The 21,483-nt window shown below is 42.0% G+C and overlaps 1 protein-coding gene across 5 annotated transcripts in view; it reads left to right on the top strand.

Annotated features, from left to right (window-relative positions):
* Window positions 1-10,765, top strand: part of ARHGAP6 (Rho GTPase activating protein 6) — a 550,354-nt gene extending 539,589 nt beyond the window's left edge. For 4 of the 5 annotated variants that reach the window (XM_050777262.1, XM_050777265.1, XM_050777266.1 and 1 more), the window contains exons 11-13: window positions 4,294-4,562; window positions 6,210-6,290; window positions 8,760-10,765. In XM_050777262.1, the coding sequence (XP_050633219.1) occupies window positions 4,294-4,562; window positions 6,210-6,290; window positions 8,760-9,436 (1,027 nt within the window). In that variant the 3' untranslated portion in view covers window positions 9,437-10,765. Of the gene's footprint in view, window positions 1-4,293; window positions 5,084-6,209; window positions 6,291-8,759 lie in introns of those variants that run through there. The other variant, XR_007722733.1, reaches the window with a different exon arrangement.
* The last annotated feature ends 10,718 nt before the right edge of the window (window positions 10,766-21,483 follow it).

Below are 21,483 nucleotides of genomic sequence, written 5' to 3'. Positions count from 1 at the left end.
GGTCTATGCATATATGTATGTGTGTGTTTATGTCTGAATATGTGTATGTATGTGCGTGTGTCTTATGTATATATGTGTGCTGGGTATGTATGTATATATGTGTATGTATATATGTGTATGTATATATGTATGTGTATGTATATATGTGTATGTATATATGTGTATGTGTATGTGTATGTGTTGATCCTGGATTTGCTTCTGACAGATACAAAACAATAGAATGACACTACTTTATTTTTTAATCTATGGACTGCCTATGTTGTTATGAGAGTCCTGAGGAGTGAATAAAACAGTTTTTTTCTTTTTAATCGGTGGGCTTTCATGTGAGAAGATAATTCTTGGTCATAGGTTCTTAGGCAAATTTGGCTGCCACTTCCTGACCTCTGCTAAGACAATAAAATGATAGGGAAATATTTTAAACATTTTAAAAGGCCATTAACTCTAAGTAAGAAAGAGCATTTTACTATTGATTTGTAATAATGTTGAACACTATTTACCAAATAAATTCTAGAAGGATCCCAACCCTAACTGCCTCTGCTGCTAGAGAGCATGGTATTCAGCATTCAGTCAGCTCCTTGTTTCTTTCAATCCCGGACTCAGGTCAGGAAAAAGAAGAGTTGTTAACAGTAGCTTAGTACAGTGCCTGCCACATAATTAACTCTGTATAAATATTAACTTTTACTCTCCTCACAGGCCAAGGGGATAGTTCACATAAGTATATTTCCCAAACTGCTTGCCATGTGTATTCAGGCTGTATCTCCTCCCATGGCTGGGATACACTGGGGGGTGGGGAAACTTTGAAAAGAAGACATCATCTCTCATTGGATGCCCCCTCTGTCTATGTCCCTGGCTGTGACCCCAGCTATCCCAAGGAGGTTCAGAGCCTGTGTCTACTGTGAGACACCTCATCTACCTCTACCTCCAGGGATTCGCTTCAGTTACCCCCCGCTGTTTCCTCCCTGATGGAGGGCCCAGCTGTGGTCACTTTGCCGGCTTGACTTAGGAGACTGAACCAGAAGAGCAGAGAACACTACACTGGTCCTTCCTACTCCCCCTTTCACTTCAACATGTTCTGATCCACAATGGGACTACACTACATTCAGTTGTCTGGATCCTGCTTAAGGCAGACAGACAAGGTTCAGGAATCAACTAGGATGGGGACACTCTTCCTCCTTCCCCTAACTGTGGCCTCAGTAACCCCAAGGTCAGGACCACCACATTCACTCCCAGGGCAGCCAATGCTGCAGTTTTGGCTACCATCTTTGGTTTCCCTCCTGATTTGGCTCTTAGCAGACCTTTAGCCCACTGTCACATCTACAGATTGAGAGAGGAAAATAAGGTTTGGTTATTAGAGGTTCCCTAACATCCCTGTGCATCAGAATCACCTGGAGGGCTTCTTTAAACAATTTGCTGGCCCCACCCTGAGTTTCCCTTTTAATAGTCAGAGCTGGCTTTCAGGGCTGTGACTCCACACTGAGAAGCAGCCCACCTTTGGTTTACTGAAAGCAGCCATCTTGAAATGCTTAATGCTTTTTAAACATGGGGGCCTCAATGTTCATTTTGCACCGGGCTCCACAAATGATGTAGCCAGTCCTCTCAGTAGGCCTAGAATGGAGCTGTAGAATTGGCATTGCCAAAAAGTTCCCAGGTGAGACAGATGCTGCTGCCCAGGGATTCACGCTTCACAACCACTCAATGAGATCTTGCAGACCTAAAGAATAGAGGAAAGGGACAAGGGACAATGGCCCTCTGCCTCTTCCTCTCTCACCTCTACTTCATCAGATCCAATCAGAGATGTTAAAACAAAGGAACAAATGCTGTGGCAACTTTAATTTTGCTGTTGTTATTATCGTCTTTGTTTTATTTTGTGTTGTTTTCACCAAACTAAACGCTCTCATGGGGCATACTGCCTTTTCACCAGCCCGCCACCCCCAACAACTAATGTAGGTATAATTTCCCCTACCTATACATCAGTCCAAAAATTTTTTGAAGCAGCCTGAAAAATATATAAAGTGAAACAATGTCATAGTAAGTAATTAATTAGAGATGCTGTAAGTAATTTGAAATGTTGGGGAAAGGAACACGATACAAAGAGTGATAAGATGAAGCTGGGATGCAAAACTCACAAAGGCATCCCCAAGCTTAAAAACACCAACTCAATTGGAGCCTTAATTCTCTGAGCCTCTTAGCAGTCATTGGAGACAGAAATACATTATTTATTACATGATTCATGGCTCCATAGGGTAAAAATAACCTACTCATCAGTAGAAACCCAAATGTCCCTAGTACCAAGACTTAAGGGACATTTCTTCCATTGAGTATCTTTATGCACATAACTCCTGGCTAAATCTTCAACTTATAACACTTGGTTGAATGTATTCTGTTCTATATGGGTTGTAACACGGATGAGCAAGACATGAGAGAATTATTGGGCTCTCTATGAGCTAAAATACGACCTTTCCAAAACTTTCCTCCCAATATGAGTGGGGCAAAACAAAACAAAACATTGGTTGCACTGATTTTGTTTTGGTTTAGCTAATGAATTGACTCTTTAAGTCATCTCGTACAGTAAGGCTTTATGTACTCACTGTTATTGATAGAAAAATATGACTTATATTCTTACTGAGTAGACATAAGACATTTTTATTAATGACTGGAAAAATGGCAGCTAAACAGGGAAAACAAATGAAAGTATTCCAGTAATAAGATTTCTAGCCCTAATCTAACACAGAACACTGATTCTGAGCTGACAGCCATGTTAGCTTCCAGTTCAACACATGCAATTTTTCTCATTTTCATAATAAACTTTAACCAGTGATAGCCCATGACAACAGATAAGTCTCTATTTGTTTTCTCAGCTAGAATAAGGAAGATTTTTTTCCCCTTTAAATAGATAGGGTGGTTAAATAGCCGCCTTCTCACCACTTTCCAGCAGAAATAGTAAGTTCCTTTTATTTTTCCTTCAAACTCATTGGTGGCCTGAAGGTCTGGAAAATCATCCTCATAGCAGTCCTCTGGCTTCTTCCCATAAGATTATGTGATATGAGTTCAAAGAGGAGGCAAGGAAGGGGCTTCTTTATTCCATGTCAGTAGGAAATGTCCTCAGCAAAAGGGTTCAAGCCTGTGGTTGCCTCAGTTACAGCTGTGGCAGTATCACAGAAGCTCGGATGTTTTTCCCCTCAATATTAACCCCTGCTGAAAACCTCAGACGAAGCTAGATCCCTGTGAATGCACTTCCTCTAGTTTGCATGCACAAAACCATTTGGTTAGGAAAGTGTTGTTCAGGCATGTGTTTACCTTCTTTAAGAAATAAAAAGGATTTGTTTTGAAAAATTAAGCCAAAAGAGAGCAAAGACTAGTAAAGAGAAGTGAAGTAAGGGGGAAAAGATGTAGGTTCTGAAACTTTTAATCAACCTGTGATTGTTTCCCTTCAAGATGTTGTCAGGGCCAGTTTTGAGGAGGGTAGAAAATAAAGATGTTTCCAGGTAAGACTTCCCATGCTCTTTTCATGTTGCTCAAATTCTCATTTTTCTGTTCCACATACATTTTCACTGTTATTTCTGTTTCTGTGACAACTCATGAACATAGGACTATGATAGTGGTATACTAATTAGTACATCATATCAGTTTGTAAAAGCACTAGTGCCTTGTAGAATCATTTTAGATGTATTTGAACAAAATGGAGTCTAGTGACGGTCATATATTTATTGTTTTTGTCACCACTTTATATATGAAACACTTATTCCCACCGGTGGCATCATCATCTTTACCATATAAAGGATGGATTTACTTACACTAAGTATTTTTGGGGGAAGGAAAAGTTGTCCATAAAGCCATAATGAACTTCAAGCAAAGTGTCAATCATAGTTTTATCTGAATTATTTTTAATGCAGGATATTGAGGAAGGTGAAAGAGTTATCTACTAGTGTATCCTTACCTAATAGATAGTGAGCATCAGACTTTCACTTAAAAATGGAAGCAGGAATGAGTCCCTGAGGCACTTAGCGATGCCCATTGGCAAATGCAGGGCTCCTTGTCAGTTTCATTCTCACTTCTCCATCATTGCCTTTTCCTGTTATATCTGTTGGGTTTTACTGCCCTCTGCTGGTCATATCGTTGAAACCCTTTCACCTCATGGATGTAGATATCTTGGAACATTGCTCAAAATGGTCTTTTTGTTTCAGCCCTTGTCCATGCATACTCCTCCCGTCATTTGTATAACAGCCATATTGTTTAAATCTGGTCACTACTTGTTAACAAACTCACACACCTGTAATTGTCTCATTGTGCCAGAAGCCCTGACATGCTGCAGTCGGAAGTTTCCTTTTCCGTGGGAGGGAGGCATTCATCTACAGACTCCAACAAGGCCTCCAGCGGAGACATCTCCCCTTATGACAACAACTCCCCAGTGCTGTCTGAGCGCTCCCTGCTGGCTATGCAAGAGGACGCAGCCCCGGGGGGCTCAGAGAAGCTTTACAAAGTGCCAGGGCAGTTTATGCTGGTGGGCCACTTGTCGTCGTCAAAGTCAAGGGAAAGTTCTCCTGGACCAAGGCTTGGGAAAGGTAACTGGAGCCTAGCCAGCCGGCGCTGGCCAAAACAAGTGACCCTCCTCTTGTTGCATGTGGCATGGTGTGGGGGCTCTGCGGACCTTCTCTTCGTCTCTCCCTTATTTGATGTTTCTGTAATTCAACCTGCATTTACCGAGTACCTGCTGAACGCCTACACTAGGAAGAGGAAGGTGTGGCGAGCCCAGTCGTTGGCTGGGAGGGTCCCTGCAGGCCACGCTCCAATTCTCAGATATCTGGGAAATAAACACATGCCCAGAGGAGCCACTCCTATTCCCAGCTGATCCTTTTTCCCTCCAGCATACTAGGAACTTTATGTACACTGGATTTGGGTTGCATATTTGCTAGTCTGAGGTGCCACCCAATTACTGCTGTTACTTTTCTAAAGAAAACAAGCTGAACCTACTATGTATGAAGACAACCTTCCAGAACCAAATAGTGTTAGTATCCAATGACAAGAGAGCACTAGACTGGGAGTCACAAACCTGCTCTGCCACTTTCAACCTGCAGGATCTCCAGTGAGTGAGTGAGCTTCCCAGAGTCCCATTTCCTCCTGCTGTGAAAACTCAGAATGATAACAGTATTTAATTCATTGAGTTTAATGAACTAATCCATGTAAAGCCCTCAACGCAGCACTTCGAATGTAATACGCACTCCATAATACTTGCTGTGTAATCTTGTGTGCATTTCTTACCTGCTCCTTACGCTAGTTGCATCGTCTGTAAAATGATCTCCTGGGAACCTCCTAGGGATGAAGTGAGATAACGCATGTGAACTGCTGAACACGTGGAGGCACCCAGTAGACGTCTGCTGCTATAAATCGTAATTATAATCCCATCATGGGATTGTAGTGAGGATTAAATGAGATGGTGAAAAAGCCTAATGTAGTGCCTTACTCCATAAATATTGATGGATAAGCTAAGGGGATTTATGAGTGAATGCATGCATGAAGAAATCCAATGATACCAGTAGCAAAGTACAGAAACTCTATTGTTCCTCTAGTTCTGTGTTAATGTGGTTAGCGCCTATAAAGCTGTTGCCACCTATCACCCTTCTATTCATTTCCTATAACATGCAAACTTATTATTTTATGGTTCCAGAGGTGAGAAGTCTAAAATGGGTCCACAGGGCCTCTTTCCCTTCTGGATGTCCTAGGGCACAATCGTTTTCTTGCCTTTTCTAGCTTCTAGAAGCTGCTGCATTCCTTGGATCGAGGCCCCTTCCTCCATCTTTTAAGCCAACACACTAGCAGCATCTTCTCTCTTACCCCTCTCTTATAAGGACCCTTATAATGATATTGGCCCCATCCAGATAATCCAGGAAAATCTCCCCATCTTAAGAACCATAATTTAATCAAATCTGCAAAGTCCTTTTTGAAAATAACATCTTTGTAGATTTGTGGGATTATGACACAGATATCTTTGAGGGGCCCTTACTCTGTCTGCCACAAGCATGATATAAAAAGGGCCTTTTTGTAAATCCCAAGCAGAATGAACATGCTGAAAGGTGGATCTGAATTGTATTGTTTTGTATGCAACAGGATCTTGAATACAATACTTTGCACAGAAGAGATGTTATTAAAATGTTCATTGATTTTTAATTTTCCTTTTGTGTTATATACCTTTTTATACACTTTTTCCCTAGATCTGTCAGAGGAGCCTTTCAATATCTGGGGAACTTGGCATTCAACATTAAAAAGCGGATCCAAAGACCCAGGAATGACAGGTAAAGTATTAATTTTAAACTTTATTGCATTTACTTTTAAAATTATTTTCTAAAGTTTTCTTTACTATCATTATATTACATGCTTGTCAAACATTATTTGGGAAATGCTGAAAATGGGAGGGGATGAAACTATCCTTAGGCTTTCCACCCAAATATGCTAATCTTTGACTATATTTATTTTCCATTTCCTTTGCAAAGGTTTTTATAGTTACAATCATTCTGCCTGTGCAACTTTGTATTATTTTCTAACTTCCATTTTCCAGTTATTCTCCATTATCCTTTTTAAGGGCAAGGAATATTCCACAGAGTACATATTCATATTTTACAAACCAATACTAAGTCATTTGAAAGTTTTTCTTATTGTTGTAATAAGTTACACTGTCGGAAGCCTCTTATGTAATTCATTTTTCAAATTTTTAATAGATTCACAAAATTTTGGAAAGCAAGTCAAAGGTTATAAATCCAAAACAGGGAAGTGGGTCAAATATAACAAGGCTTTCCAAGAATCTGGAGGTACAGTCACCACCTATTCTGTATAGGACCCACTACCTTGCATTCTGTAAACTGGATGGTAGGAGATTTTACACTGCTGTGTGCAAGTCTCATCAGTATTGCAAATTAGTGGCTTTTCATTTTTGCTAACTTGAAAAACAAAACTGCATTTATTAATTTGATTTGCATTCCTTTCTTACCAGTATTTTTCAGTGTTTCTGTTAATTTGCTGAACTTCCCCCCCATTGAATTGTTACTTTTATCATTTCCTATTTATGTATGCTAGTGTTTTTTAAATTGATTCTTATGAACTCTTTATATAATAAAGATGTTAACTCTTTTTCCATATTGTTTACCACTTGCATTTTCTTTTTTTACATCATTAATTTTATCACTGTCTCTTTTCTGTGAATTCTTTCATAAAATTAATCTTTAGTTCAGCATTGGATAGTCAGTCATCTATGCGTTTCTTTTTAATGTTATTTCATTGTTTCAACCTTAATTTTTTTAATCCATCTGGAATACGTGTTATATATGATATAAAATGTGTAAATTATTTGTTTGGTTGTTTTATATTTATATTCCCCTTCTCATTGTTTTGTAATATCTCCCATCTTACATTTTAAAAGCATAGTACATTTTTAAATTTAATGCCATCTAGCGCCGATTCCTTTTCTAACTCTATCTCACTGTATCCTGTGAAGAGCCTTACTGCATTTTCCTTTCCCAGTGTCAGCTGTCACCTGTTTCAGCTATCATTTGTTTCTTTGTAAATACTCACATCTCCCAACTCCCCTGCCCCCAACATGGCCGTGTTCTTGTTTCTTGTCTGCTTTTTAAGAAGTGGGGGGCAGAGCAGATTCATAGGAAAATGGTAGTCTGGGTACACATGCCCCAAGGACTCCTCCTTTGCCTTGCAAAATGCACTGTTATTTCTTTCCTTTCAGTTTCCTAAAGAAAGTTGTATCCTTTGGGGAACTACCTGCTATAACAACACCGAAATGGGGCAGTGGCTTAACCTATTACAACTGGATTTCTCCCTCACTGTCCCAGTACAGTGTGGATTGTGAGGGGTGAGGAGGGGTGGGAATGTGTGAGGGGAAGGAATGCTGTCTTCCACATAGTTACTAAGGGGCCCAGCCTAGGCTCTTCATATCCAGTGGCTCCACCATCCTCAGAGCCCCAGGAGTCTTCCAAGAGTTTCAGAACCTAGGGAGTCTTCATGCTGGGCTGGTAGTTAAGGGGAGAGGGAAAGCAAAGATCAGTAGGAAGGCATTTGTTTAGGGTTTTATTTATTTATTTATTTTATTTTATTTTATTTTTAGTTCAGGCCTAGAAATGGCTCACATCATATCTGTCCACACTTGTTGCCCAGACCTCATTTCTGTGGCCCTCCTAACTGCCAGAAAGGCTGGAAAATGCTATGTAGGAAGTAAAGGGGAACGACTGGGTGATCACCAAGTCAGCCTTTCCTGCATTGATGGTAGGAGAATATGCATAGTGGCTGGCCTCCCTTCTGGCATGGAATGGGGTACTTGAGATTCAAGTAACTTCATTGATGCAATAGAAACATGAAAACATTATAATTTGTATCTCTCCTGGATTACAGATTGCATTGAACAAGAAGGGAATGCTTCTTTCACCTTCTGGATTCTGAAAAGTTTTCCCAGCCATGTAGAGGGGCCCTTTCCTGAAACACAAATTGGTGGCAAAGCCAATTATTAATCTAGTCTGACATCTCAGCTAACCTGTCAGAGTCTAGGCATATGAATTGAGCCAATAATCAATTTATATTTTTTTGTTTTCCTGGGAGGGTTCTTTTCTTCAGGTAGCAGCAGCTAAGAGCATACTATGCCGTTTCAGTTTTAGAAGTCCGGGGGGACGTCTTAGAAATGGGAAGGAAATAACAGGATTTGAATCCCCAACAAGGATTCTACAAACTGACTGCCTTTATTGGGCTTTCTCTCTGACTTCCAGGTTCCTCTGGAGACATTTTTGAAAGCAGCTCCCTAAGAGCGGGGCCCTGCTCCCTTTCGCAAGGGAACCTGTCCCCGAATTGGCCTCGGTGGCAGGGGAGCCCCGCAGAGCTGTACAGCGACACGCAGGTGGCTCGGAGGACTCAGCCCGCAGCCCCCGCGACGGAGGGCAGGGCCCACCCTGCGGTGTCGCGTGCCTGCAGCACTCCCCACGTCCAGGTGGCAGGGAAAGCCGAGCGGCCCATGGCCAGATCGGAGCAGTACTTGACCCTGAGCGGCACCCACGACCTCAGCGAGAGTGAGCTGGATGTGGCCGGGCTGCAGAGCCGGGCCTCACCTCAGTGCCAAAGACCCCGTGGGAGCGGGAGAGATGACAAGCGGCCCCCACCTCCATACCCGGGCCCGGGGAAGCCCGCGGCGGCGGGGACGGTGGCGGCCCGGATCCAGGGGCCCCCGGAAGGCGTGGGGACAGCCACGGACCAGGGAGGCCAAGCAGCCGAGCGAGAGCAGCAGGTCACACAGAAAAAACTGAGTAGCGCCAACTCCCTGCCAGCAGGCGAGGAGGACAGTCCGCGCCTGGGAGACGCTGGCTGGCTCGACTGGCAGAGAGAGCGCTGGCAGATCTGGGAGCTCCTGTCTGCCGACAACCCCGATGCCCTGCCGGAGACGCTGGTCTGAGCCCGTGCCCAGCCAAGACCCCATGCCCAGCGCCCCACACCCTCCAGCCCAGGGGGGACCGTGGGTGGTGGCCACTGGCACATTTAGTGTTCTTTTTTCACGCTTCTCAAAAGCGACACAAGAGAAATCCAGTTCACCTACAGAGGTAGAGCACTCACGCCCCCGCCATTGAGAATAAGGTTCCATTGCGTAGCCAGCCTTAGGAAAAACAAACAGAACCCAAACCAGATGGCAATGTCCAATCTAAAAACGTCCCTTTTGGCTCTATAATATAAGATACAACTCTTGCTTTGGTATAGCCTAACCGTATTTATGTGTCTTCAGTTTTGACTATTGTATATTCTGTAACAGATTATGTATAATCATATATGATATATTCACAAAGAGAAAACAAAAGGAACAATTTTAAAAAAACACTTCACTTACATTAAGCAATGAGATATACTAAACAATGAGATTCTATAGAATGTTCTAGAATATGCACAAGCGGGTTTCTGTGCTTTTGCCATAGCTTTATAACTGGGGATAACCCTTACTTCAATACCTAACGAAAATACTAACAAGATGAAACAGAATATGAGAAGCTATATTTTTATATAGGAGTCAGATACAAAAAGAAAAATCACTGAATGGTTTTTGATATTGAATACGTTTTCAGGAAAATCCTAAATCTGACAGATTATGAAATATATTTTTAGAACTTGTTTAGAAAGGATTCAGTTAACCAAACAAGAAAAAGGCAGTGCCTCACAAAGAAATTAAGAAGTTGTCCATCCCACATTACATCAAATTCAGTTTTATATAGGCCATATATAATATATATTTATAATGTATAATTTTTATGTATTTTTCAAAACTACAAACTGGAATCCAACTATAAAGTGTTTAAGAATCTACATAGAATATTCAAACTATAGAACATGTTTTTCCCTTTGCCCCATAATCAGTATTTGCCAAATTACATGCAATTCTTTAAAACCTAAATCACATTTGGTGGAAAGCCTACAGCTTTGTACTTACATTGTGCCAAAGGCTGAGGAAATGTTTTCTTTCGTAATTTTATATGTATTGTAAAATGTTCTACCGTACTTTAGTAGTTTGAAGTTTTTCAAGTGCATAACTATTTTTGACCAGCAGATGGCGATAAGCTTCAGTATTTTATGCAATTTTTTTTTTTTTTCACTTCTGAAGGGAAAGTGTATCATAAAAAAAGATTTTTTTTTCTTTTTATAAAACATGCTACTCTTAATTTTCATGTTGGTGATGAAATTTCCAGTGCTGTTTCTTAAGGTTCTATCTTGTGCCATGATGAATAAAAAGTTAAGCAAAGACTTTGTTTCCTGGCTTTAAATCTCTTAAATGAATTTGCATCACATTTCAGACATATATTTCACTATCCACAGATCCAAGTGTAATAAATCATGGCAATTCTGTGCATATACATATATAGCAAAAAATATGGTTTAAAAATATCAGATGGATTTGGGACATCAACTCAGTGACACCAAAGCATTTAGAAATGTATAATAATTTATTGCAAGTAAAGGCTGATTTCCTCGATTGTTGAAGAGGTGGTTTTCTACAGGACTGAAACTCAGATTTCCTGAGTTTCCTGAACTGTGTTGGGCAGGTGTTGCCCAACGCAATTCCTGTTAAGTTACACCTGCTCTATGGGCCTTAGATGCTTAATTTGCTTCAGGGCCGAAATAATAAAAGCTAGAAGTGGCATGTGATATTTCTTATTTGGGGAATGGTTTGAGATAGCTTCAGGCTCTGCCATCAGGTCCAGCACTTCCACTACTGGCTGGGACTCAGGGAGGATTTGCCTGCAGACCTCTGGTTCCTCCTGACTGCCCACACTCAGCCAAAAGTTGTCAACAAGATCCAGAGGAAATGCTGCTTGGTTGTGGATCACAGGTGGCTTTTCTGTGCCACCTACTCTCATCCTACTCCTGCTGATGCTACTTCCCTGGCTTTGAATTTGACCATGATCTGATCGGCTCTTTCCCTCCTTCCTAGATTGGATGGCCTCATAAATGGGAATCTCTTTCTACCACGTTCTTGATAGAGTAGTCCTATTTTTTTAAAACATCCAGATCAAATGGCCCTGAAGTTGATGCCTATGTCAGAAAAGGTCACGAAAAGTATGTCCATCTGTTAATAGATCTAAAATAAGCAGTCCAGAAAACAGGACTCACAATATCTTTTACATATACCTCAATATTCACTCTCCCTCTCTTTGTACGTTTAAGCCTAGGGGCCGTATCTTTAGCTTAGTGAGTTTACAGCTTTTTTTTTTTTTTTTTTTTTTTCTTTTTGAGATGGAGTCTTGCTCTGTCACCCAGGCTGGAGTGTAGTGCTATGATCTGTGCTCAATGCAACCTCTGCCTCCTGGGTTCAAGCGATTCTCCTGCCTCAGCCTCCTGAGTAGCTGGGATTACAGGCGCACAACACCATGCCCGGCTAATTTTTGTATTTTTAGTAGAGATAGGGTTTCCTCATGTTGGCCAGGCTGGTCTCAAACTCCTGACCTGAGGTGATCCACCTGCCTCGGCCTCCCAAAGTGTTGGGATTACAGGCATGAGTCACCATGTCCGGCCTTGTTTCTTAAATGCCTTTATCATATTGAAAATAAGCAGTTTTTTAAAAATACATAAAACCCAAAGACCTGAGGGAAATTACCCTTTCTAATACCGTATAAATGATATAATACCTGACAAGAAAAAAATAAAAAACTCTTTCAAGCTGGCCAAAACCCCTTTAAAAGGCTGTTCAAGTCACTCATTCCCCATGAACAGAGAACTTCAACAAGCATGAAAAAAGCTTCAGTGTGTCACATATGTTTCTCCATCTATGAATACTCTGACATTGACATTGAAACAATATGAACCATTGTTTTTGTGTCTCTGGCAAAGGGGCCAGAATGGGGATGGCAGAAATAGCCAAATACGAATTTGTCTTGATCCATCTAAGTAGCTATTACCATATGTTTGTTGTGGGTTTTTATAGAAAAAAAAACCCTCTTATATCAATGGAGTTTGTGCAAATTGAGGAAATTTCTAAATAAACCCAGCTTGCTTCTTTTCTTATGCACATTTTAATACACATCTGCTTGGCAGAGAAACAGCATTGGGATTAAATATAAAGGGACGTCAGAACAAAGTCCAGGCCTGTGGGGTATGTCAGTCTGATAAGCAAACCGCAGGAGGTAGATTATACTGAACTGAGAAGAAAGGAAATGACTGACGAAGAGTTACACAGAGGTTAAAACAGGACATCTCAACTGAGCAGAATTTTAAAACAGGACTAAATCAGTAGCAAATGTTCTTCAAGAAAAAAATAAAATACAAACCAAGGGAAAATTCCGACAAAAGTTGGAATTCTTCTTTGGCACAGTTAAGGTGACAGATGGTGTCATGGAGATGGCAAACGGCACACCGTGGTTTCTGGGGTACCCACCCCTGAACTGGTGTGACCCCCAATTCACCAAAGTGTATCCAGTGTCAGCTCCAACTGGAGGCCCCCAAGAGGTCGCAAAAGGACCAGAAGCATCTCTAAGTTCAATTCAACCAATATCTTTTCAGCTTAGGGTGACCAACTCATCCCAGATTCCCCAGGAATGGTCCTAGTTTAGGAAAAAAGAATGAATTCCCATGTCTGGGACACAGGCCATTCTATGACTTGGCAGGGTGGGGAAAGGTGGCATGGGGGATCCAGGACACTTGACCTTGGCATCTCTCAAGTAGGGTAGCCAAATAAGATACAGGACACCCAGTTCAATTTGAATGTCAGATAAACAACTGATCATGTATTAGTATCAGTATTCCCATGCAATACCTGAGACATAATTATGCTCAAAAAATTCTTTATCCCACATATTGCATGGGACATACATTAAAAAGGGATTCGTCGTTTATCTGACAATCAAGTTGAACCTAGCACCTATTTGCTAAATCTGGCAACCCTAATCTCCGACCTTAATACCCCACCCATTCCCCAATAACCTGCTTGACATTGTCGCTGAATGTCCCTGGATGCCTCAACCATCCTGAAGGACCAGTGAGCCATGTTCTCACCAGCCACCACTCCCATGTTTATGCAGAGCACTGCTTCCTGCTCCTCACTGGCAGCCTGGCCTGCGATCCCCCTGTTGTTGTCCTACTGTGCACGTATTTACTGTTTGTCCACCCCACTCAGAGTGGGCCCTTCCATCTCTGGCCTCCCACCCCTCCTCCATACTGCCACAGTTTATAGTTCTGAAGTGCACATTGTGTCAGAGGCCCATCACCGCTGAAAAAACATTGATGTCCTCCTGCTCCCGGATATACAGAACAAAGTCCATACCCCACCATAACATCAACATACTCCGCGATCTGGTCTCATCAACCTCTGCCTCGTATCTCTCCCCAGCATGACACCCCATACTATGGCCATGTACAGAAAACCTCATTCCCATGTGCACAGCACACTTTTGCATTTTTGTTCCAAGGGTATCAAATGCTCTTCCCTGCTTTTCCTGTTCAATTGGAAGCTATTTTCCTTGCAAAATCAGCTCAAACCTTCCCTTCCCACAAACATGATTCAACACAGCTTTTTCTGGCCCTTTGCCACGTGGCAGTGTGAGCAAGCATTGCTGTGCATTACAGTTGCTGTCTCATTCTTTAATCTGGAGGTTGTTTCCTCTCTGTCCCTGAGGGTGGGGACCATGTATTTCTTTTCTGTACCCTCAGGACTGGGGTACCTGACAAACAGTTGGCATTTGATAAAGTTTTGCTGAATGTATGCATGTAAATATGACCAAGCAGCTTATCATGTAGTAGAGGAAAAATACATGTCTGTCAACTTGTATTCATCCAATATTGGTAGATTCATCCAGTAATCCACCTGGCAAATGCAGAGATAGTGATATATTTTCCAAATAAAAATAGGTTTCTGAAGAAAGGAGGAGACAGTCTGAGGACAAGCTGATAGCAAGCACAGAGACATGGTCTCTCAACCAGCACTCCCCTGCAGACTTGTACCACCTCAGCTCTGTGCTGTATGGGACAGAGGAAGTGGGTGGCTTTCCATTCTTAAGATGAAAATTTGAATGGTAAATGACGTAAGTAAATGTATAGTTCTATGCTCCCTAGTAAGCATGCAATAGATGCAAATAGTGATCAAAAAGACAAGGATGTTTCAAGATATGGGCCTCAGCATCCAAGACAACAAAGTTTGATTCCTGGCTTTCCCATTTATCAGCTGGGTGACCTCAGGAAAGTTGCTTTAATCTGCCGACTCTCCATTTTCTCAGAATAGTTGGAGCAGAAAAACACCAAACTCCCAGGATTCTTCTGAGGGTTATATGAAACAATACCTAGAACAGCGCTAGCCACATAACAAATATTCAACAAATGGCAGTGTAATTCATGTCCTATGTGAGGCCATTTTAGAAACAAAAATTGGGAAGCTTGCTGTGAAATGCAGTAGTAATAACTAACATTTATTAACAACTTCTGCTCTAGTCTCAGTGTTTTATGCACTTTCACTCATTTAACCCCCTCATCTTCCAGAGGGCACAAATGACTCAAAGTGACATTAAATGAGTTGCCCAAAGCCATACATCTAGAAGGTGCAGAACCAGGATTTGGTCACAGGCCATCCAACTGTGCCACCTGCTGTTTGTATAATGCAGAGTCTATGAACAAAGCTCTGTTGTTACTTATTGGAGCCCCTGGGTATCTCTCATAAAGAAGAGGGCTCAGCTGGACCATCCCCTGGGGAGGGCTCCTGCCTCCGGGATGATCCACAGCTTCAGGGGAGCACTCAAGGGCTCTGGGTTCCCTGCCCATTTCCTACTGAAGTAAGGGAAATTAAAGCTAAAATTTAAAAAGGTCTAAAGAGGGTTTTATTTTTGAAAAGTTTTGGATAGCAAAACCACAGGGAAAAATGGGTGTGATTTCGTCATTGAACTCTCCTGGTTGAATTATACTTAAGAATATTCAATTTACATGTTTATTAATTTGATGTCTTGCACTTAATTTTAGTTTAGCATTATCTTTACATTTTCCTTTGGTTCATACAGCTATAATAGCCATGCAATGTCTTTATTAGGTCAATTGGTGGGTTGATGGATTCATCCAATAACTTATCTAGTCAATATTTACCAGTGGCCTACAGGCTTCCAAGCCCATTAGAAAGACAGATAAGACAAATCCAAATCTGCCTTCAAAGATATCTCAGCTAATAAAATGGTCACTCTTGTAAACTGTACTACAAGAAGGGCAGCAGATGCTGTGAAGTCCCACAAATCCAGCAAATGTGCCAGTGGCTGGTGTCTGGTAGGCAAACCATAAATTGTTGCATAAATTTATCAATAGATAAATCAATCCATCCATCCATCCATCCAACCAACCAACCATCCGTCCATCCATCCATCCAACCAACCAACCATCCGTCCATCCATCCATCAATCTGTCTCTCCCAGGGTAAAAAGTCAGAGAAATGACCATAGCACAAAATGCTACTTGGATTTTGAAGTTAAACCCCAAACAAGAAAGTCAGTCTCTGGAAGTGGAGCAAACACCTTAGAAAGAACTTGGCAGAAATCAGGGATGGTGTGGTCACAATTAGGGCTGACTTCCTTTGCAGTCACAGAGGACCCCATGCTTGGAAGAGCCCAGCACTTATTTGAATGCTCTGTCAATGACTTCTTGGAATTTTCATACTTTTGAACAAGCGGCCCCATTTTCATTTTTCACTTGAACTTGCAAATGATGTAGGCAGATCTGGTCACATTCTTTGCTAGATAAACAGAAGGACCCAGTTTAAGAACAGGAAGCCCCTCATAGTACAGGTGAACCACCTGAGGTCCAAGGAGGTTAAAGGGCCTTTTGCCTGAGGCCATTTTACGAAGTTCCTAACTCCTCCACAGAGCTCTTTTCCATCTGAACATAATTCCAAAATGCAAAATAAGGTAAAACTGTACCTTGCTCCATCCCAGGGAGTATGAGCAATGTTTATGATATGCGAAATCCATTCCACTTATTTCCTTCCATACTTTTCTTCTTCCTGTGTTTCTATTTCTGCCATCATATTTTTTTGTATTTTTATCTCTGAGTCACTGTTTCTCTGGCATTATCTTTTAGTGTGTGCTTCTCTTACTGCTAGAGTCTGAATGTTGGTGTCCCCTCAAAATCCATATATTGAAACCTAACCCCCAGGGTGATGGTATTAGGACGTGGGAACTCTGAGAGGTGAAGAGGTCATGAGAGTAGAGCCCTCGTGAATGGGATTAATGCTCTTTAAAAGAGGCTCCAGTTCCTTCGCCCCTTCTGCCATGTGAGGACTCAGTGAAAAGGTGCCGTCTATGAACTAGGAAGCCCTCATCAGGCACCAAATCTGTCAGTGCTTTGACCTTGGACTTCCAGCCTCCAGAAATGTGAGAAACACATTTCTGTTGCTTATGAGCCATCCAGTTTATGGTGTTTTGTTATACCAGCCCTAACAGACTAAGCCATTCGCTTAGTTCCAAGATCAAATGTAATGCTGGCCAATGAATGAAAAGGAGAACAGAACCCTCAAATGTCCAGTAGGGGAAGGCCAAAGCTGTTTCTTGTTTCTGCACAGAGGAGATGACTTCATTTCCTTAGAAGGTAAATGAATTAGACAAGGGATTAGAAACAGTCTTTTTCCTGCAGGAAAGAAACATAGAGGGTCAGTGTTCATAGCCTTCTTCTAGTCAAATCACTTTACTTGGTCAGACACCAAGGGTCTGGGCCCAGGATCTGCTTGGGAAAGTCAATCATGAAAGGAACACTGGGACAGATGAGCCACCTGGCTCTTTTTCATTCCTGATGCTTTGCAGGGGATCAGACGATTGTCTTGCCCTGCCCCTCTTCTCTTACCAAGAGACTTCCATCAGAGGCATGCATGAGCTGGTTATGCAGTCTGTGGAAGGGCCAGGAGCACACTGAGCTTTGCAAAAGGGTGAAGCCTTCTGGGTTCACCCTTTTGCCAATACAGGGGCCAAACCACACTGGTTTGCAATGTCATGGCCCAGCAAAGTGTGCGAGTGAGCACAAGTGGAGCAATTCAGCAGTGACAGGCACCAGATAAATGAGCTGGCCTGACCCTGGATGAATTTCTTCACAGTCATTCTGAAAATGTGAGTGTTAAGGGTTGAATTGTGTTCCCCCCAAAGATGTGGAAGTCCTAGCCCCCAGTACTTGTGAATGTGATCTTGTTTGGAAATTGAGTCTTTGCAGATGATCAAGTTAAGATGAGGTCATTACGGTGGGCCCTAATCCAATATGGCTGGTGTCCTAAAAATCAAGGGGATGTTGGGGCACAGACACACACACACACACACACACACACACACACACACACACACAAACGGAAAACATCATATAAAGATTGGAGTTATGCTGCCCCATTCGAAAGAACTCCCAGAAGCTGGGAAACAGGCCTGGAACAGATCCTTCCCTAGAGTCTTCAGAGGGAACATGGCCCTGCTGACACCTTGATCTTGGACTTCTGTCCTCAAGAACTGTGAGAGAATAAATTTCTGTTGCTTATGCCACTACATGTATGGCACTTTGTTATGGCAGCCACAGCAAACTAATGTGTTGAGCAAAGGTCAAGTAGCAGGAATCACCCAGAGCACCTCTCCTGCTCCAGTGAGTGCTACCAAGAAAGTGTTTTCCTTTTGAGACCACAATTATCATAGAAGCAGCACACACTATAAGTGGGACCTTCTGTTACCCAGTCTGGGAGGCTATTGTCTTCACCCCATTATCTTCCTGCCCCCACTATCATCACCTACAGAAGTCATGTGAAGAAATGAACTTTCACAGGAAAGCTTTTCTTTATTAAAGCAAAACAAAGATGTAATCAGGCAACATTCAGAAGTGAGGGGAGCAGAAGCTTTAAAGAAGAAATGGAAAATAAGCAAAATTGGGGAAGTGGTATTTACACTTAAGATTTGCTTTCGCATCTTCTGCACGGGAACTTTGACCTATGGCTATGTGACTATGAGGCAACTGGGAATGCATCACAAAGATGGGGGTGGGTGGAAGCTCAAAGGATTCAAAAGATGCCAGAGGAAAGTGAAGCTCAAATCGGTCCCCCTGGCCCAGCAGCATCAGCATCTCCTGGGAGCTCGTTAGCAGTGAGAATTCTCAGCCTGCCCCAGGCCTACAGGATCAGGAATTCTGGGTGGGGGCCCAGCCATCTGCGTTTTAACAAGCCCTCTAGGGGATTCTGATACACAGTACACAAAAGCTTGAAAAGCATTTTGCTGGGGAAAGGACAAAAGGGAGAGAGGTAGAAGGAGAAAGGCAGCAAGATCCAAAATGCTGTTCTAAGGCAATGCTTAGCCTGAACAATGTCCAATCATACTTAAAAAAAAAAATCCAGCTGAAACTAGAAATCATAAAATGATCACATGTTACATTTTACCTGAAAGCATAAATGTACATCATTTGCTAATCTTTCAACATAGAGCCAAGGCCTTTTGTATCTCTGGGTGCGGTACATCAGCAGTGCCACTTCATCCTTCTTACTGACGCACGGTGGATGAACCACATCCACCGTGCATCATCTCTTCCAGTTCCAGGGATTTTGTTTGTTTGTTTGCTTTTTTTAACAGCAAATTTAAGAAACAACTGCAAAGCAGTGAGCGAAGAATTATTCTGATTTTTATGATATTTTCCAAAACCCTTCCAGTTTCAAAGCAACATTTTTTGGGATTCTCCTTTAAACCCTTCCTTATCATTCATTAGTCTTTATATACTTGGCTTATGCATTTACATTGCATTGTCTGTTATTTTGGTTAATTAAAATAATTACGTTACTGGCTCATGCTAAGCTGACTGCTCAACTAGGAAGAGCAGAGTGGGGACCTGCTAGCTGTAGGGATCAACCAGCACGTTTTTCTTCCTTTTTCATTTTTAAAAAAGCTATAATTACAAACCACACAATTCACTCATTTAAAGTATACAGTTCAATGGTTTCTAGTACAGTCACAGAGTTGTACAACCATCAATTTTAGAGCATTTTTTTATCACCCCCAAAAGAAACTCCCACGTCCATTAGCAGTCACTCCCCATTCCTCCTCCATCAGCCCTGACAACCACAAAACTGCTTTCTGCCCCTATAAATTTGCCTATTCTGAGGGTTTCAGATAAATTGAATCATATGAAAGGTGGCCTTTTGTTTCTGGCCTCTTTGAGCACAATGCTTTTAGGGTTCATCCATATTGTAGCATTTATCAGTACTTCATTTATTTTTATGGGTGAATAATATTCCATTGCATGGATATACCAAAATGTGTTTATCCATTTACTAACTGATGAATGTTTGAATTGTCTCCAAGCCAACACATTTTATAGAAGGAAAGGAAAGCAATGGTTAACTTGGAATTCGCTTAAGTGTAGGTCTTTTAAGAGTGTGTCTACTGATGTCGTTTATGTAAAAATAAGTTTGAAATACGGTTTCATACCACATTGTTTTCCCTTAACTTAAAGATTCTCTCACGCCTGTAATCCCAGCACTTTGGGAGGCCGAGACGGGCGGATCACGAGGTCAGGAGATCGAGACCATCCTGGCTAACACGGTGAAACCCCGTCTCTACTAAAAAATAAAAAAAACTAGCCGGGCGAAGTGGCGGGCGCCTGTAGTCCCAGCTACTTGGGAGGCTGAGGCAGGAGAATGGCGTGAACCCAGGAGGCAGAGCTTGCAGTGAGCTGAGATCCGGCCACTGCACTCCAGCCTGGGCGACAGAGCATGACTCCGTCTCAAAAAAAAAAAAAAAAAAAAAAAAAAGATTCTCAACCTGAAACATGACACAATTCAGTCCATCCTAATACGAGGCCACATGAAACACATAAACATTTTGGTATGGAAGGAGTATTTAAGATAATTTCAGGAAATTGAGACTTACAGACTTAAGGTGGCTTGTCCCAAATCTCCCAGCTTAATGCAGGGAATCAGTGTAGAAACAAAGCTCTCAAATCTTGTTTTATGCCGTTACGTTAGCCGCCACCTCCAGATTTAAAACCCTGGCCTAAGGAAAGGGCTCAGGCTGGACTTGGTGGCCTAAGCCTATAATCTCAGCACTTTGGGAAGCTGAGGCAGGCAGATCACTTGAGTTCAGGAGTTCAAGACCAGCCTTGGCAACATGGTGAAACGCTGTCTCTACAAAAAATACAAAAATTAGCTGGGTGTGGTGGCATGTGCCTGTGGTCCCAGCTAGTAAGGAGGCTGAGATGGGAGAATTACTTGAACCTGGGAGGTGGAGGCTACAGTGAGTCAAGATTGCACCACTGCACCCCAGACTGGGCACTACAGTGAGGCCCTGTCTCAGAAAAAAAATTTTTAAAAAGTTCAAATGAAGGAAAAAGACCTTAATGAAATGATGACTAAGAATGAGATTTTAAATCAGCAGTGAAGGAATCCTCTTGTGGTCACTACATGTCCTCCTGATGATTTGTCTGAGCTAATCTAAGCATGAAGCACCCACAGGAACATAACTAAAATGGGAGGGGTGGTAGGACACAAGCCCAGTGCTGAATTGGCCCAATTAGATTGAAGAGAAACCTTATTTCCCATGGTTGTGGTAGATGGCTGGGTCCCACCCCACCTCATATCTACTGACCATAAACAAGGATCTCAAAGCAACTAGGAAGCATTGATGGAATCAGCCCTACATGGATGAAGTTAAAATTGAACATGGAAGGAAAGGGAGTCAAGAGAAGCAGGATCAACCAAGTGTACACCCAACCTCTTCACTTCTGGCTGTGAGTTCAAGCAGGGATTCAGTTACTGGAAGCCAAAAGCATCCTGATAATATTCTATAGCAAACCATTGAAGGGGCATGGGAATTAGTCACATTGTTATCACAAATGTACAAGGAATAGCAAAGTGTTTAAATGATGATTCTGCACAGAGTTCCAAAATAGTAACTTCCAAAATAGTAATTTTTCATTGTTCTTTAGGACTTCACTCGACTATGATCATGAAGCCTTGTCTCACAATTCCTGTTACACCACTCAAGATGTATTATT

Source organism: Macaca thibetana, chromosome X, assembly GCF_024542745.1.
Source record: "Macaca thibetana thibetana isolate TM-01 chromosome X, ASM2454274v1, whole genome shotgun sequence".
Taxonomy (NCBI): domain Eukaryota; kingdom Metazoa; phylum Chordata; class Mammalia; order Primates; family Cercopithecidae; genus Macaca; species Macaca thibetana.
This window is presented reverse-complemented; position numbering and strand designations above follow the sequence as displayed.